This window comes from Clavelina lepadiformis, chromosome 9 (genome assembly GCF_947623445.1).
Source record: "Clavelina lepadiformis chromosome 9, kaClaLepa1.1, whole genome shotgun sequence".
Classification (NCBI taxonomy): domain Eukaryota; kingdom Metazoa; phylum Chordata; class Ascidiacea; order Aplousobranchia; family Clavelinidae; genus Clavelina; species Clavelina lepadiformis.
Window position 1 is genome coordinate 2,406,059 of NC_135248.1, and position 18,525 is coordinate 2,424,583.

Below are 18,525 nucleotides of genomic sequence, written 5' to 3' on the forward strand. Positions count from 1 at the left end.
AGAGTAGAGATGACGAAAAGAAATGGTGGAATGAGTAGTTCATTACCAGAGCAGTATTAACGCTACTGAAGCCAAGGATTTATTTAACTAGCTAGTTGCTGACAATGCATAACGAGCCCCCAAGGCCGAATAATTTTCACGTACTTCATCATGGCAATGATCAAATAGGTATATTATAATTTTTATGAAATATCCTAATCTGTTACTTGAAGTGGCAATCGTGTGTCAAACAGATATCACAAGCGTAACATACGTTCTTAATGGTGTTAATAGCTTTATGATATACTTTAAGTCTGGGTTAATTACATTTTATTCCATGACATAGCCTTACTATATCTATGAAGTGTTTGTAACTAACAAATTTAATTGATACAAAAGAAATCACAAACCTTTATATTTCTAAACTTTCAATTGTAAAAAAATGATTTTTAAATTAAGTGCTAAATATTTTGCAAAAACGTTTAGGCATAGATGGGCACTACCGCGGTACTATATTCCCGAATTACTGTACCGCGGTACTTTTTCATTACCGAAAACGGTACTGTCGGTACCTTTGAAAGAAGTACCGAATCTCTGTACCGGATTACTTTTTTCAAGAAATTTCATTCGGTCTCAGTACTTACTACCTTTCACGTGATTATTTCAAAATTTTAACAACTATGTCTTCAAAAATACACGTTAATTTTTTCTTAATATCAATTTTAGCATCTGTTGATCTTTTTTAATCTAAAGATGTCTAGTAAAATTGCAAGCGATTAACGTCACATACGTTTTGACCTGGAGTAACCATTACGGGGAGCATAATAATGGCAAACATTGCTTTTGCAGCAGCATCTAATACACAAAAAGTACCGGTACCGAGTACCGACAAAGTACCGAACTACTTTTTTAAAATACTACCAAATACCGGAACCGTCGGTCTATTTTTTGTCAAGTAGGCTACCGGTAACGTTAACGGCGGTACTTTCAAAGTACCGACTGCCCATCTCTGCATTTAGGTTACAATTATTTGACATAAAAAAGAAAATGTATAATAAACTTTTTCATATGGCTTCGTCGTTACTAATGCACTGTCTCAGTATGACATATTACGTTAACTAAACATTGCTTTCTGTTAAAGTTGACGATCAACGTCGGGTCCAAATACTTTGTATGAAAAGAGCTCGTGCACCTTTTATACAAAATCACCAAAGCTCTAGATTTATTAATGTAACTTATATTTAACCAATAAATTCAATTCTGAGAGATACAGCAGCTCGCAATCTTTTACATCACTTTACGGTTTCTTTGATTTGTATCTATCCGTTGTTAGGTGTAACTGGAGACGGTATCAAATATCTTAATTGCCTTTTTACTTCAAAGAGTTTTTATCTCAGAAAGAGATATCAAATTTCTATTACTAAACACATATAGAGACAACAAATATCCATTTTTAAGTTTTGTAGTAAATTTTAGTTTTGTGTTCCACTTTTATCCATTGATTTAAAACTCACAAAAAGTATAGCTGGTTATCAAAATATTTAAGTCTTTGAAGGGTTTTTCAAAAATTTCATTCATCTTATATTTGGTTACAGATAAATAATCAATGTGTAATTTTTACGATTATATTTTTAAACATGGTTTAATATTTTCTAATGGCATATGTATTTGGTAATTTCTTAAAACTTTACTTGACTTCTTTAGGAATTTTGTAAAAATTCCCCGTTATTTTTTTGAAATGTAAGAAACATAAGATGTCTTTGAAAAACACACGATTGTCCTGTCCAAGCCCTGGCTTATTCTTTTTTGGATAGCGGAGGTAGGGTGAAGTTGTTGTGTATGTTATCGGGTCTAATCGGATCATTTTCTTCACCGATAAAATGTTCAATGTGAAATTTCTATTGCTAAAGATTATATTTACCTCTGTATGACACTCTTTAGCCGATTTTTTTGCCCTTACAATTTTGAAAACAATTTCTTACACTGCCTATTTTCCACTTGCAAACATTAGAAGAAGCAGAGATTCGACGACAAGTCAGCAATGTTGTTTTAATGCAGTTTTTTATTAAGGACAAAGTTTTGATTTATTGCCAGTATTAGTTGCTTCTATCTTGTCGCAGCAAAAGGTTTAGAAGTTTACCATGTTCAGGTCTTCTCGGTCTCTTGTCTCCACATTTGCCTACGCCTAGTCCGTTTACTATGATGACAGGTCTAATACAAAAGTATGCTTCGGTCTTGGATAGTAATTATTTCACCATTGCAACTGGCCATTTGCCAGCAGTTTATGTTGTTTGCATTAGGCAATTGAGTTAGTAGAGTAAACACGTAATAAGGCTTATTTAATTTTGTAAGTGATGTCAGAATGTTTAGCTGGCCGTTTTGTATTGTGAAAATTACCGTATGGTATAGACCTAATATAACTGTCAGGTTAAATTACCGCAGATTTTGTTCAGGAATGTCCTGAAAGCCATATAAACTATTACTAGAAAGTTTGCCATTTTGGGTGAGAAATCAGTTGCGCAAAAAAATGTAACATTTCTAGTGCACATGTGCACAACCAAACAACTTCACATATCTGCATTACACCCGATAAAACAATAGCCATTATTTGTGCAATTGATTTTAATCCTCCAATCACTTAGCAAACTTACCCATCTGGGCTGCGCACCAAACTGCAACTGTATCGTAGTTGATCCATTGTATTGGTTTTAAAACAAAATTGCATGGATGTGACTTAATTGTAGTTTACTTTGGTAGCCTAGTTAACAGCACAATTGAGACATACGACAAGTGAAGACATAGGGTAATGTAACTTGCAATTGACATGTTCGTAATACATTTTGTGTGCATATTCAGTCACTTGCTTGTCTAAATCTCCACCCTCAACTTGTACTGAATTTTTCACTCTTCCTTCAGCCATAGAAAGACCTTAACCAGTTTTGTCAGAATATAATTTTGTTTGTATTGAGCTACAGCTTATTAGTTTAAAGGCAGGCTTTGTACCAGTTACATAGGTTCAAAATTAATAACCATACTAAAAACTGTAAAAGTACGTACGATGTTTGATATAAAAGTCTGTTGTGGTGCAGATAAGGCATTATTATGTGTGGGAAAAACAGGAATGATGGACCGATTTGCAAAGAAATAGTAGGGTTAGCTGTTAGCAGTGGTATTAGTATTTGAACTCAAAAGCAGGCTAGCAGTAACGAAGCTCAATCGCATAGTTTCTTTAAGAATTTGGCATTGTTTTATCTGTGGAAGGCCATTATCTATTTTTTTCAAGTCATGCAAAATCTTTTTAATACAACACTCAGTTAAATGTATAGTCTACAGCGGGGGTGTTCAAATGGCGGATCTCGATCCGGATCCGGATCTTTTCAACTTTTTGTCTGGATCTTCCAATGTAGTCTTGAAACAATCTTGCAGCTATAGCACACTTCACTTTGGACTTTTACAAAGTTATAAATATATTGTAGGGCTGTAGGCCCTACAATGTAGGGTACATTTACATAAATAAAGCACCATTAAAATTAAAGCATGTCCAATATGTTTACTATTCGTATTTAGTGGATCATCATGTTGTCAGGTTTGGTTGTGGTGGATCATGCCAGAAATTATTTGAACACCCCTGGTCTACAGTATGTAAGTCTACATGCCATGTTTAGATAAAAATAAGGTCTCATAAACCCTACTTGAAAGACTATGCTCTGCTTAATATTAACTTTAAACTACTCAACTCAAAACCAACTCTTTATTCCAGGATCACCAACAGCCACCATGGTGCGCATGAATGTACTGGCTGATGCGTTAAAGTCAATCTGCAATGCTGAGAAGCGTGGAAAGAGGCAAGTCCTCATCAGACCCTGCTCAAAGGTCATTGTGAAGTTTCTCACCGTCATGATGAAACACGGTATGCTTTGCTCAACCTAAACATAATGATTGACTCCTTTATGTGATGCATTTTTATATTAAGAAAAGGATTCTATCCTCGTCAAAATAAAATCCAAATGGCCAGAATAACATAATCAGTGCAACTGACATGAACTTAGTTCTCATTTTGATTGGGTTTCTGTGTTAGTTTAGTTACGTTTTCAAGGTTTATGTGAGCGCTTTTTAACTGCTGTAGGTATCGGACTGTAATGTTAATTTTACCCAGAGATTTAGGTAAAGAAAATCGAAACATGTAAATTTTTGTTTTTAATCTTGATTTGTTAAACACTGTTTTGGGTTAAATCTGGTCACGTTATTTTGTCATCATTGTATGAGTTACACACACAAATACAGTCATCAATTAATGATACATACATTCTAGAAAACACATTATTTTAATCGTTCAAGAGATCTTTTCACTGCAATTTTTGAGCTAATTTATTTCCAGTGAATAAATCAGGTTGTTCTTTTTGATGCAAGTTTCTGGGATTAGTTAATTCTAGTTTTGATGGTAAAACCCTGGTTTATCACCTGATGAAAATCTTAGCTCACAAGTCACAATTTAAAGAATTCTGTTGCATCATTTTGTCGTTTTGTCATCTTGACTTGTATGCTTGCACCTGTTGTTTGAAATGATGCTTAAAAGCGTGGAATCTCCCCGAGATTAACTATGAGAGACTACACTGTATATAATCTGATCAAGCAACAAAGCATAATCCCTCATTTTATTACTTTGTATGTTCCTTATGGAAATGTTTATGCTTAATTCTTTTCATTTCAAGGCTATATCAATGAATTTGAAATCATTGATGATCACAGAGCGGGCAAGATTGTTGTCGAATTGAACGGTCGTTTGAATAAGTGTGGGGTTATCTCACCGCGCTTTGACGTTGCTGTTAGGGACATGGAAACGTGGACCAACAATTTATTACCTTCTCGACAGTTTGGGTAAGGCAACGTACTTTTGCTGGAAACATAACATAACAGAAGCAGAAGTAGATTTTGTTAATGGTTGTTTTCAAACTTATGCAAAAGCTAGAGAAAATCATCACGTATGCCGTAAACTTAAAGAATATATAAGAATAAGTTGTGCTTACACTGATTGTGCCAGAGCTAAAAGTCGAGTGTGTTTGAAATGATGTCTCAAAGCGTGGAATCTCTCTGAATAGAGACTGAAGATGATCTTGCTGTCTGATCAAACACACACGGCCGGAAAGCTCGTGTCATTTGCCACTAAAACACAAACACTGTGTCACCAATACATTTGCAAAACAATTTTGTATTTCTATGCATATATTCAGATTACTCTATTATTTAATAGTTTTAGCTCCAAAAACTACATTAAAAATTGATGGTTGCTGCTGTGTTACTGTAAACCTATCAGTCACATAAAGCTTGTTGCGAGTTATTGTAAAGTGTAGTTGTTTGTTTTTCAGTTACATCGTCCTTACAACAAGTTGTGGAATCATGGACCACGAAGAGGCCAGGAGAAAACACACTGGTGGAAAAATTTTGGGTTTCTTTTTCTAACGAAATAAACCGCATCAGTATGCAATAATATCTGCTTGCCACAGAGATTAAGAGGTGGACGTAGGTTGCAGAATCGGACAGTTACGGTTCGTTACACACGTCTGGACATAATCGTGTTATCCGACACTCGCTAGATTTCAAGTGAATTGAGTTGAGCTTTAAACTGAAACTCGCGTGCATGGACTTAACTAACGAAGCAGAGATTCTTAAACTCAGATCTGTATAACTCGGAAGTGACCCAAAAACTGATTCACCAAATGACCAAATCCCTGCGGTTCGAACAAACCTAGCAACCACTGTTCTGATTTAAACCAACTTCAGAATCTGCCAAAGGTGCAAAATTACGGCTTAAAAGTTTTTGACAGTGGCCTGGGGATTACCCTCACATAAACTGCTTAAAAACATCCGGATCACATGCGCAAGTCTGGTCAAATCGGTGAACTGCGATTTTTTCCTAAAACGTTTTGTGATTTTTTTTCGGGATGTTTCAAAGTTCACCTTGGCGTAACATTAGGCCATACTAAAAGTCCATATGCAAATTTCAGAAGAGCGCCATGACTCATGAATAACAACGTTTTCAGAAGTTCCAGTACAAATATACAAAACAAACAAGAAAATGGTTAAACGTTACGGACTTCTGTCAACCAACATTCAACAAGAAGGTGTCGTTTTTTTCAAATTAATGTCTGTTATAACAATCGCTAGGTGGCAGAAATGGGCAAGTTAAAACTAAACAAGTCTGGCTTTACGTCGGGCCCCATGCCGCTAGGACGGTCGAAAACGTTATGATATTTTTGTAACTAAGTTTCTGATTATTGTTGCATCGCAAGCTTCAGACGGCCATTTTGCATAAAGTCAATTGTATTGTACGACAATTTGTGATAACGTCAAAATGCCCGTCGTCTCCAGAAGAAAATGCAATGTTTTCAGGTGCAAGACTAGGCAGCCGAAGCGAACCAACGGCATCATACGACACGAAGTGAAAACTTGCAAAGTGTAAAAAGTGTTTTGTTTGCTATGAACTGGCTGTTGTCTGCTGAAAACTTTTTTCTAGTTTAATTATATCTTTCTATGACACGTTTTAGGCTAATCTTATCTTTTTGCGGTCGTCGTCGGAAATTGTCAACCTTTAAAAATACGACTTCCATTTTTGCATGTTTTAGTTGTAGTTAATTTTGGACTTTGCGTTATGTCGGTATGTTAAGCTGCAACATGCACTAATACGGCGATCGTGTGTGTTTCGCTACAGACACGATTCGAAACTTGCATTTTTTGCCCACTCCTTAAACTGCAGCAATTTTGAACACAGGAACTTTGAATTTGGGTTGTCAGTGCTACTTCCATCCTAACAGCTGCAACGTCAAGACACAAGTTCGTAGTTGTTGTTTAGACAACAAAAGCGTTTTAATAAATATTGACACACTACCGACGATAAACTCGTCGATGAAAAGAAATTGTATACAATCATACAGACTTGATGTGTGTGTTTCCGTTTACTAAATCAGACGATCGCCGTTTACGTCGGAAAAGTAAACGAGCTGGAGAAAAGGATTCTTTTTTCTCTTCGAAATTGTCAGGAAAAGCGTCACTGAAACAACAAACAAGATACAAGCTCTGTTTTAGAGAATGAGAATGGTTAAAATGAGTTGAACCAATGGTTAGAATGGTTTGAACCAACGGTTAGAATGAGTTGAATTTCCTTAGAGAATGGAAATTACGACAGAACCAAATTAAATGTTTTATGTTTAAACTCTCGTTCGTTTAGTTTCTCAATCAGTTTCCAGGTATTGTATTTTATTTCGATGTTAAAATGTTCGATAAGTGTATAGACGTGTATCGCCGCATCTGCAAAAAGGTCACCAAGACTAGATTAGTGGCAGTTACAGTAGAGTAGGATACTAGTAAGCGCACGGTAATTATTTATAATAATGGTCGAGGGAAACGTTAATGTAACCACTATTAAGAAACATGATGTATCGCAGGGGTTTGGCAGCCGACGCGGACGCTGTCTCACATCATACAATCTCTATCTTAGGATTCCAGCTCCTTTGTATTACGTCATCGCAATCGTGATCAATGTTCGTGATATTCGCATAACCTAATGGGCGCAATCCAAACTCGAATACCTCGAATTGCTGCAATAGCTCCAAAGATTATTTCAAACGAAAATGTTTTTTTTTGTTTTCGCGAACTGATTACTGTACCATGAATACGTACTTTCCGGAAATGTCAAAGCGAGTGAGTGAGTGAAGCTTACGGCACATCATAGGATAGGCAATTGCTATCATTAATTTTAAAATAAAATGAAAAACGAGATATAGTTTGGTATGCTGAAAGTTAAATTTTTGTACACAAGCTTTCGCAAACATAACCTGGCTACTTCAGGTGTACTAAGAAATGTTTAATTTTATCGTGTTACTTAAAAATAAATAAACCAAATCTCAAAACGATCTATTGCCATTTTTCCTTGTTTACTGATTGAATTTTTCATTTTGTGTAAATTGTTACGAAAACAAAATAAACAAACAAACAATTACACTCTCGTTTAAATTAGGCCGTGAATGGAGCAGCTCTTTATAGAGAAGCTTTAATGACGTCAAATTACGCAAAAAGGTGCTATTGTCAAACTCTTTATTTCAAAATCTCTGTCAGAGGATAATTTTAAGGCATTAAAAGTACAAAAAGAAAGCTGAAAATTTCATTAAGAAGAAATAGCATAATCCAACGAACTTATGGCGATTTTGCAAATTGAAAATTTTTATAGTAAACTTTTCCTGCTTTAATTTTGCTTCTCCGCGATTCTAACTCCTGACGACTTTCAATAAATACTGAGGTTTGGACACGTATCGAAGCCGCCCTCCCTGAATGACAATGCGAACTGTGCGTTAATTGCGTGACGTCAAATTACGCGACACCGCGCTTATTTAAGATGCTTGAGTATTGCATCGGCCTGTTTCAATCAGATTGTGTACGCATGGTGCAGACGTGCTGGATACCCAACGATGGATTTGTTTTAGCCAAGCTCAAGCCGTTACGTTTGCTTGAAACTTAGAAAATGAAAACATAGTTCAACGGTCAAAGGTGGTGGTATGCTCCGCATAGGTACCAGTTGTCCAAAATAGGAAACGTAGAATCCTAAGAAAGGTCAAATCAAAATAAAAATCTTAAGCATGACGTCAGAGTCTCAGAAGTTTTGTTAAAACCAGAGATTGATTTGCTTTAGAGCTTTAAAATGAAAAAAGAAACTATTTAAAACAATTTTAATCAAAGCCATCACCTACGATAAGAAAATATGATAACTGAAGTATTTTAACTCTCATCACGAATTGCCCGATTCTATTTCGAACAAGTCTCCATATATGATTGAGCCGTTTGACAGTTCATCATTGACTATTTAGGTTGCGTGCACGTCGTCTTCAGGACACTTTCACAAACAGTGATGACAGCTATAAAGTAGTGCACCCCATCATGGGTACAAGCAATGTAAGTGGTGCACAAAATTTAACCAGTTAGCACGCTATGACTGTGCTAGGTGAAGGGTGAAGGGGTTAAAGCAGGTTAACAGGTTTCTAATAAGCATTAAAATAACCGATGCGAAACCTTCCGTCGAGGTCGTGTTGCAAATAAGCTTTTATTTATTTCCATGCACAGCTCACTTCAAGGTCTATCGAGTATTTTGCTCGGCTTTGCAGCTGCTGGTAATTTTGCGGGCGTGTTGTGCGGTGGGATCATTTCAGGTGACAAAACGACTTATTTCTGAAACAGACAGCTCATTGAAATAAATTGTGACATTGTTATTCGAGCACAGAGATCACGAGATGACAGAACAAAATCCGTATTAGCTTAAGCACAGTCATACTTCGCAAGGAAATGACTAATTGTAGTTTGTCACCGGCCTTAGTGAGTAGGTTGAGAAATAAGTGATAAATATATCATTTGCGCAGGTGCACAAGTAGCACTGTTCAAAAATGAAGACAATAACCGTTCTTCTTTCTGCTGTGATAATCTTGCAAGTTTGGACTGCAGAAGGTCACGTGAGACTGACTTTCCCACCTGCCAGACAATACGCGATTGACTTTTTGGACAATGGACGTACAGTAGGACCATGTGGCTTCCCTACGTACGATGGTACGTATCTGTAACAGATAGTTTTACAATGAATTTCGGATTTAATTTTCTACATAGAATTTTTGTAACTCGTTAATTGAAGATATGTTCACCTTTTTTATTTATTTTTGTTAAAAATAGCGGAATGAAACTTTGAGAAGAACTTCCAGCTGTCTGTTAAATTTAACTTAAATCTCTTTGCAGGAGCGCCAAGAACAATATTTATGGAAGGAACGTCAGCAAGAGTGACCTGGCATCTTTCCTACGCTCATAAGGTGAGAAAGGTCGCGGACTGCAAATGTAACAAAAATGCATGAGTGTCGTGCACCGATTAAGCTTCAAATAACACTCCAGTTTCTTTATATGGCGCGGTATGGTTAGAAGCCTGAATGACTGATGACAGTTACGTGTCGCGATTGATGTCATTAAGCAGACCAGATTGTACTATGCTTCCGCTTAAACATCACTCAAACGTCTGACGTCAACGCGTAGCAACATATGAATTGTCCCTGGCTACGTTACAACATATTACAAGGATTTATTGCTGTTTTGATAATTTAGATATAATTTGTATTAGTGTGATATATTTTTGGAAATATCACTCTACCGTTATCTTTAACGAAATTGACTGGCATTTTCAGGGTGGCGCACAGATTCAAATCATTCAAGAAACACCTACAACTACTGTGGTCGCCACTTTAACAAACGGTTTCATTTTTCAAAACGACTCTACGTAAGCACTGGATAAACAGAATGGTGTCACAAATACTTGTTTGCTAACTGTATTGGTTTTCTGCATTTTTCACTGTTTTGTTGTACAGACGTCAGTATGCAGATATTATCATTCCTATTGGCTTCACATGCGAGCAATGCACCATGCGATTGCTACGTCAAGCGTCTGAGTGGAGTTCTGCTTACCAGTTTTGGAGTTGCGCTGATATCACCATTCTTCCTCATCCTGACTCATCCAGCGCGCAATGTGCCAGTCCCCAAACAACTGAGGATCCTTGGAAAGGAACAGGACCGCATGTTGAACCAGAACCAACTGGAGAACCAGAGCCAAGTGGTGAACCAGAACCAACTGGAGAGCCAGAGCCAACTGGAGAACCAGAGCCAAATGGTGAACCAGAAACAACTGGAGAGCCAGAGCCAACTGGAGAAACAGAGCCAAATGGTGAACCAGAGCCAACTGGTGAGCCTGAACCTACGAGTGGAGCAACGCAACCAGCATCAGCAAATGGGGAAGTATGTCAACCGTCTACTCCTTTACTGTACAACGCTTGCTATGATGGAAAGTGTCTCAACGGAGGAACATGTGATGCAGAGACTGGTCTTTGCTCATGCTTGAAGCTTTACTCTGGACAAAGATGTGAAGAATTTGGTAAGATATATTTCCTATTGGTATCTTCAATGTTGTTGAAAATCAGTCTTGTAAGTGTGTATATCTATTTTCTTTTGCTTTCAGATCATTGCTGGACTGACAACGACTGCAATAACGGAGTATGCATCGACACCAGGAGCACAACGTTTCCGAGGCTACTCTGTTACTGTTTACCTGGCTGGCATGGAAACAATTGCGATAAAAGTGAGTGTAGGGAGCGATGTAGCAGCGAGTCTGTTTTGCAGATGCAGTTTTGTTTCTGTTCTGCAAAGTCTCCGATAAAACCTACAAAGAATTTTATTTAAGGTGTTTTACTTATGGTATCAAAGCAAGGTAGATGATAATATATTTTTTGTTCGTAATTTCAGGATCCCAGATTGAACTTCAAGACGATTATGAATCAAATCCCAACTTTTACCATCGAGTCTTGAGCCCCGGTTTAGTTTCAATGCATTGGAGATTTTTAGGAAGTGAGGAGGTTGAAATTGCTGTTAAAGCCAAGACCCTCAGCTGGGTGGGACTTGGATTTAAACCTGAAAATATTGATCAAAACTGCAAAAGCTTCCCTGAACTTGATCTTCGTGCCCGCCTTGACGCTACACTTGACGGTTACAGAAACCTGTTAAGAAATCAACCAATCGTTCCTGTAAGTGTTAATTCAACCAGTTGATAAGCATTTAAAGTAAACGATGTTTATTACGGTTAATTGAAACTTTTTATATGTGGTTCAGAAAAACCCGTCAGTCGATCCAGAGTTGGCGATAGAGGAATCACTGGAGAGCAACATTGAAGCGGTTTGCATCCACGGACGCACACCCGCAACCACTGGAGGTGGTCAACCCGAACCTGGACCTGAACCGGGACCCGAGCCTGGACCTGAACCTGGCCCAGAACCAGAACCAGTAAATCCTCATGGCGAACCAGAGCCACATTACCTTAACAAACGAGAAGCAATTGGTGAACCGGAACCACACCCATATTCCGAACCAGAGCCGAACGGTGAACCAGAACCGAATGGTGAACCAGAACCGACAGTTGAACCAGAACCGAATGGTGAGCCAGAGCCAAATGGTGAACCAGAACCGAATGGTGAGCCAGAGCCTAATGGTGAACCTGTACCGGGAGATGGTGAATCTTTACCAGATAGCGGCGGATCGCTCGAATGGTTAACCAGATTTGGAAACACACCTAGCCATGCAATGGACTGCACTGACATCATAATTGGATCCGTTAAAGGTAAAGTTTCTAACATATTTAAAAATGGGGTTCTTTATGATAAATAACCGGTTTCGCCATGAATTTTGTTTGACCGCAAAGCGTATTTAGGCGGCTTGCATCGCGTGCAAGACATGTACACAAGAGACAGGTCTACTCCGCGGGAAGATTATTGGTACGCGGGTAACGACGATTTAACTGGGTCAGCTGGTTCACAAGTTGACGGTTATACCACCATCGTGTTTAGAAGGAGATTGCGAGGTAATGGTGAATTGTGTTTTTTTTGGTTTAAGTTACGCACACGTGTCATTCCTTATTTTAACATAATTTTTATCGTGAATGGCAATGTACAGTATTCACCCTCTGGTTCATTGGTCAAATTGTTCGTTTGGGTATGAGTTGATATGTTTGACTTCACAGCAAACCATCCAAGCGACCATTCCATCATCGATGGTCAAATGACGTTTATATGGGCTATGGGCCAGGGCATCGATATGTACCAGCACGCTCCAAATACTGGTTTGGAAGACTGCACAGCCTCTGACTACAGGTCATTAAGACATTAACTTATACACTGAACCGAAAACGCCCAAAATTGTTAACGTACTTCATCGTTGGTTTATCAACCGTCACCGAATCTAGAAAATGTGACTTCAAAGCAAACATAGAACGAAACAAAGGGTCTAAAATGCAATTACATAGCCAGCAAGATTACTGTCAATTAAAGTAATAGAAATGACATTGACCTTTGCAGGTTCTACCGGCACGATGAAATCAAATATCACGGCACTGGGCCTGACCGAAGAGGCGCTTCTTCAATTAATCTTTTCGGTAAATGTTTTCTTTTTTCAGGACCAATCCTTTATATCTTTTAAAAAACGTTGTATACCAAACTTTGTGTAATGAAGATTCCATGCTTTAACAAGTCGAATTTCTTTGTTTAGACAAGCCAGATGCAGGAAATACAGGAGTCTGCAACTCAATGTCTGGTGAATATCGGTTGCCAAGCAATTGCATATTATCAGGTGACGATTTCAATTGTGACTATTTTGCAAGCTGGGAATTCGACCAAGCTGAAGACAACATTAACTTTGTCCTAAAAGTATGTGATAAGATTTTGTGTTATTTCAAATTTATGAATGTACGATATGCTTTTTGTACATGCTGTACATATAGGCTTTACGCAATTCATAGTCTTAAATTGATGTAATTGCATGCGTGTTATAGTGTATTGAAATACTTTAGTAAGACTTAGACATTTTAATAGTCCAGGCAGGATCAATCCCGTTGGGTTGGGCTGGGCATCAGTTCCGATCAATTTATGCCAAACACGGACGTAATTGCAGCCTGGATTGATCAGAACGGAAACCCGGTTGTTCAAGACAGGTTTGTAAAATGTATAAGCTGTGTACGCGGACTACGTAGGGGCCGTCGATGGCAAAATATCATAATGAATGATCTTTACGGTTCATTTAAAAACCTTTTCAAAGCATTTGTGTCACGAACCATTAACCATCATGAACCATTATGATTAGGACCCGAGACAAAGAACCCTTACCTACTTTTCTAAGGTAAAATCATTTTCAGAAATGACCTTTATTCTATTTATCAGACGGACCTATTGTTTTTGTTAAGGATCACGCAGTACTTTAGGGCTTTAACTTCAAGTGTACTTGTAAGTGCTGCTTCATCCCCCATTCCCCCAGGCTATCTGGAAAAAGCCACAAAAATAAAATGGAGAACCACGTGACCATGTGACCACTCTCCAAATATGCTGTATATAAGCTTCAAATTGTTCGTAAGCTTCGGCCAAAAATAGCAACACCGTTTTTTCTTTTCACTTCGTTTCCGTTCTGTTCGAAATAATATTTATTTGTTGAAGGGACGGATTATTGCCGTAAGCATTTTGCTTTATTTTCGCAAGTGAAGTGAAAACTTTTCTCACAGATACAACGATATATTTTGCGGCTTGCAATAGATATATTCTAATCCTCCTAATACTCACATTTATGTTAGAAAGAATATTTGTAGTACGTCATTTCACAATTTGTCTATTAATGACTGTAGCGAACGAGTTAATAGTAGTCATAACGTGATTTGCGCAATTACTCATTTTGCCTTATTTATAATTTACAATTAGTCAACTAGGACATAGACTCTGACATGTTATTGACGTGTATAACACGGCAGTTATGCGTATGACGTTACTGTGTAATGAAAGATTTAAATTATTATCTTGCCGGGTTTCCTTAACGCTCCATTTCTGAAAGTTTCAGTTTTTATCTAAAGGTCATAGAGTTGTTACGTCACAACTTTTGAGAGGTCATCACAAAATATTGATTCCATTTGTAGGTGGGCGACGGGTCGCAGTCCTCCTCCGGTTGACGAAATAAACAATATTAATGACGTCACAGGCAACTATGAGAATGGAGTGATGACTATTACGGTTGGTTTCTTCAAAATATCTCAAATAACTTTACATATTTCATGTTGCATTACAATTATGGTTTTGTAATATTTTCTATTGTTTTCTTTCTTGACGTCAGCCATACTGAGAAGTTTTAGTCAAATCCGTTGAATTCCGCCAAATTTTGTTTCAGTTTTCCAGACCGCGCAATACTGGAGACAGCAATGATTTGCCCTTTAGCGACGGCGAGTGTCAACATTTGATTTATACTTCTGGTCGGCTAGATGGCGCTGGTAACAATATCTTCAAGCACGATTCTACTCCAGCAGTTAGCTCAAACAAAGTAAGAAACGGACATGTTTAGTTGCACCAGAAAACTATTGATTCGAAAAACAATACCCAACGTAGAAAGATTAACTCTTGTCCATATCAATTGTGCGTCTTTTATCATTCTGACAAAACATTTAGTTGTATGACATAGCGAACCAGTCAACACTTTTGCAATAACATCTTTATGTTTGTACCGTCAAAAAGCGACCAGTTTAACGGAGGATTGTCTTCAAGCGCATAAGATGAAGATTAAAAGTATCCTCCTGTGTTCCACAGATCTGCATCCGGTCATGCGAGGTTGAGGCGAAGAAAAGCACAACTCTGCGCGGAGAGTTCCGCTTCCCGGAGGAGACCTTCCGGCCTGAGCTGAAAGATCCAAACTCAAATTATTACAAGTCATTGAAAGATAACATGGAGAAATGGGTAAAACTTTAGGAAATTTAAATCATCAAATAATCGATATCGAACCAAATAATCGATTGATTGTATTGCTATATGCTTATATGCTCATCGCATTGGCCTTACTGTTCTGGTTGTTTTGCCCAGTAGTCCATTTTGTTGAATTCATGTTCATATATTCGTATTCATACAACGAGTGAAAAATTGTTAAACTAGGACATTGAAATTGCAACTTTTGTTAGCGGGTTTTAAATGAATGAGTAAAACGGTTTTAGGTGTTTTGGCATTCTGCTTATCATAAAATGTCTTATCGCTTTCAGATCCGTGAAACTTTTGCAACTACTTCCTTCATGCGAAATTCAGGAGGCGAAGTAGACGGAGTGGAAGTGACGGGGTTTGTTATGGGAAGCATAATCGTGCATTATTTGGTCACAGTTAGCGTTCCTGACATAGGAGTAACAGACGACGGAATCCGGGTAAGGAGAATTTTCGATTTTGCTTTCAATTATGTTGCATAAATGTAACAACAACTGCAATAACTGACTATATATAAGTACCTTGCATACACACACATGCCAACAATCGCTTAGTGTTTAACTACAACGTTGTTTCATTAACCGATTGATAATTACTTAACTACGAGTAATTACCCGTACTTGTTAACTTTATGTTACAATTAACGTTGTTTCAATGACATTGAAGTAACGAACTTCATTTTTCATTAGAGGGAAATATATAACTCTGTCAAAATCACTCTCTTGAGTAACGGAGACCGTCTTTTAAACTCTCCCATGACCGCTGAACTGAAGCAATTGACCAGTGAGTATTTTTACTGATAGTATTATGTTCTTGCGCAGCAAATGTAAATGTTTTAAGGTTTGGGTTAATGTTTTTGATAAATTCATTAATTGTGACAATGTATGTTGCTGTATAGGCTGTAGGCTGTAAGAATTACACATTTTTCATAAACAAACTAAAATTTCTCAGCAAAAAAATCTGATCGGCAGCTGATTTTAATGCAAATGCTAAATTTTGTTTTCTTTTAAAGTTTATATTGCGCCCCCTCCTCCTCAATTTGAAGAATGGAAAATCGCCGTCATAATGGTCGGTGTCATGGCCTTTGTCCTCGTCATAATCGCAATTATCAGCTTTATAATGAAAAGCAGGCAACGCGGTATGTTTTATATTTAATTTCTAGAAAACATTTCTGTTCGATATTTACAATACAAGCCCGTGCAGGTAAAACCTCCAAAAGTGAATCTTTTTCTTGCAAAAATAGACCCCTACCAAGTTTAAAAGTTAATGTTCATTTTTTCCAGCCCAATTTTCAGCTTATCCGATGCGCACAAATAGCAGCCACTCAGCCATTAACAGCAACGTCGCTATGGAAGCTGACGTAAGTGTTGACTTACCGTATGACGTAAAAAGCTCAACCTTGAAATAAAATTTTGATATCATAGTCCATAAAAATATGAAAACACAATGACCCTGTAATAATTGGCATGCTTAATTTATTTACTGCAACAAAAATCTGTGAATAGTTGCTATGACATACATACATACATACATACATATATATTTAGCAGTTTTCCAAAAACCTTTGTCTGTCTTCCACAGACTGTTATGCTGGCTGGTGACGAAAAGAAGGGCGGGATGGTGTGATGTCACACCTATGTCATAAAGAAACATTCTTCAGTCACGACGCTTTATGTACATCAAAGAACAAAGTCTTATTTCCTTCTCTACCGAAACTTTGTTTGTAAATTATAAAACGGCGAAAACATATTGATTTATTTACCGGTAGACGTCGTTACTGAGCCAAGTTTTTTAGTTCTGTTTGAGCTTCAACTGCTTTTTGTCATTTTTTTTTAAAATAAACCTTATAAGCTTTTGTGTTTTGTAGATTCTGTACACATTTTATAAATTATAAACGCAAAGATAAATTTTTTCGTGATTTTTCTTGGATTTTTATGTGGTTTATAAAATTTTGAGATTGTTTGGACCTTCCCAAAATAACCTTTCCTAATGACAAAATCTACAACTTCCAACCATAGGCGCTGCTTAAATTATGGATTTTTGTAAGATTTCTGTAGATTTCGTTATATTGCTACGCGAAAAATTAGCAGTAATGAAAATTGCTTTTCGGGAAAGTGTTGTAGACCCACATGGTCAAGAAGAAACGTCATAAATTTAAGTTATAACCATTAATTAATTATTATTAACGGTATCTCATACTACGCCGCAGCACCGAACAGACAAACTCGTTTTTTTAGTAGCTCCATTAATTGATTGGTCTTCAAACCTAAACCAGTGATCAAACCTGCTTGGTTGTATTTTACTGGACAGCTTTGCTTTGTTAATGACTTATCAAGTACAGTGAAAAGTTTTTAAGCACTTAAACTCGACAACGATTTCTCACTTCGAAAGTATCTCCCGCCGATCTCACCCGCGTTTTAAGATGGTTGCGTGGTTTGTGCCACTTTTTACAGTTTTTCCCAAATTTTGGACTGCTTAATATGTTAGACATACAGTAGTTGCTTCTATTGTTGCACTTATAAACGCCTATGGTTGATGCTTTGCAATTTAAAGACGGACCGACTCTACTCAAAATAAACAAGACGTGTATATACTTATTTTAACATGTTTGCTGTTTCATGGCTGTTTAGTTCAATTACGGCTCAATCGCTCACGTTGGATACGTCACGATACAAAATCAAGTCGAGATGCTCGCCTCGGGGTGAAACGACGACGTCACCTTAAATACAGGGTTCAAGTTCTTTCGAACCATTTTGTAGCTTCTATCTTAACTTAACTGCCAGCTTTATGTTATAAAGGGAATGCTGTTCTTGTTGACATGCGTAGGTCATTCAAAATTCATAACTTTGGCGGGTATATTACATTCAAATTGTTTTCAATGTAGGTAGTGGCTTTGGCAGTGACCCTTCATGCGGTCATGAGGTAAAGATCGTTCTTGGACCGAATAAAACAAATAAGATTTATTTTGAAGTACGTTTACTAAAATACTTTAGCGAGGAGGCGGCAAATTTAGATTAAGCAACGTATCGAATAGCATTTGTTGTCCTGCATTGCACAGATAGGTAGGCGGACAACATATTAAAACGACAAGGATCCGTTTGCGCATATGCCAGATCAGGTTGTATAGGTTTGACTTTGTATCAGGTTGTATAGGCTGAGACAGGTTTGACTTCATACAGTACATTTTCTGCTGCTAGTGTTATAAAACGTT

At 37.4% G+C, this 18,525-nt stretch overlaps 2 protein-coding genes across 2 annotated transcripts; both read left to right on the forward strand.

The window, feature by feature from the left end:
* The first annotated feature begins 3,719 nt into the window (after window positions 1-3,719).
* Window positions 3,720-5,467, forward strand: LOC143470936 (small ribosomal subunit protein uS8). The gene is made up of 3 exons (XM_076969234.1): window positions 3,720-3,889; window positions 4,692-4,857; window positions 5,346-5,467. The coding sequence occupies exons 1-3, from the start codon at window positions 3,757-3,759 to the stop codon at window positions 5,437-5,439; spliced, it is 393 nt and encodes a 130-aa protein (XP_076825349.1). The 5' UTR covers window positions 3,720-3,756; the 3' UTR covers window positions 5,440-5,467.
* A 3,589-nt stretch (window positions 5,468-9,056) lies between these two features.
* On the forward strand, window positions 9,057-17,221 carry LOC143470856 (uncharacterized). The gene is made up of 21 exons (XM_076969144.1): window positions 9,057-9,176; window positions 9,384-9,567; window positions 9,751-9,821; window positions 10,188-10,279; window positions 10,368-10,927; window positions 11,012-11,131; window positions 11,296-11,573; window positions 11,659-12,163; window positions 12,254-12,403; window positions 12,563-12,692; window positions 12,897-12,973; window positions 13,087-13,244; window positions 13,410-13,528; window positions 14,495-14,588; window positions 14,743-14,892; window positions 15,156-15,302; window positions 15,599-15,754; window positions 16,004-16,097; window positions 16,327-16,452; window positions 16,598-16,674; window positions 16,896-17,221. The coding sequence occupies exons 2-21, from the start codon at window positions 9,408-9,410 to the stop codon at window positions 16,938-16,940; spliced, it is 3,309 nt and encodes a 1,102-aa protein (XP_076825259.1). The 5' UTR covers window positions 9,057-9,176; window positions 9,384-9,407; the 3' UTR covers window positions 16,941-17,221.
* Window positions 17,222-18,525: the final 1,304 nt, after the last annotated feature.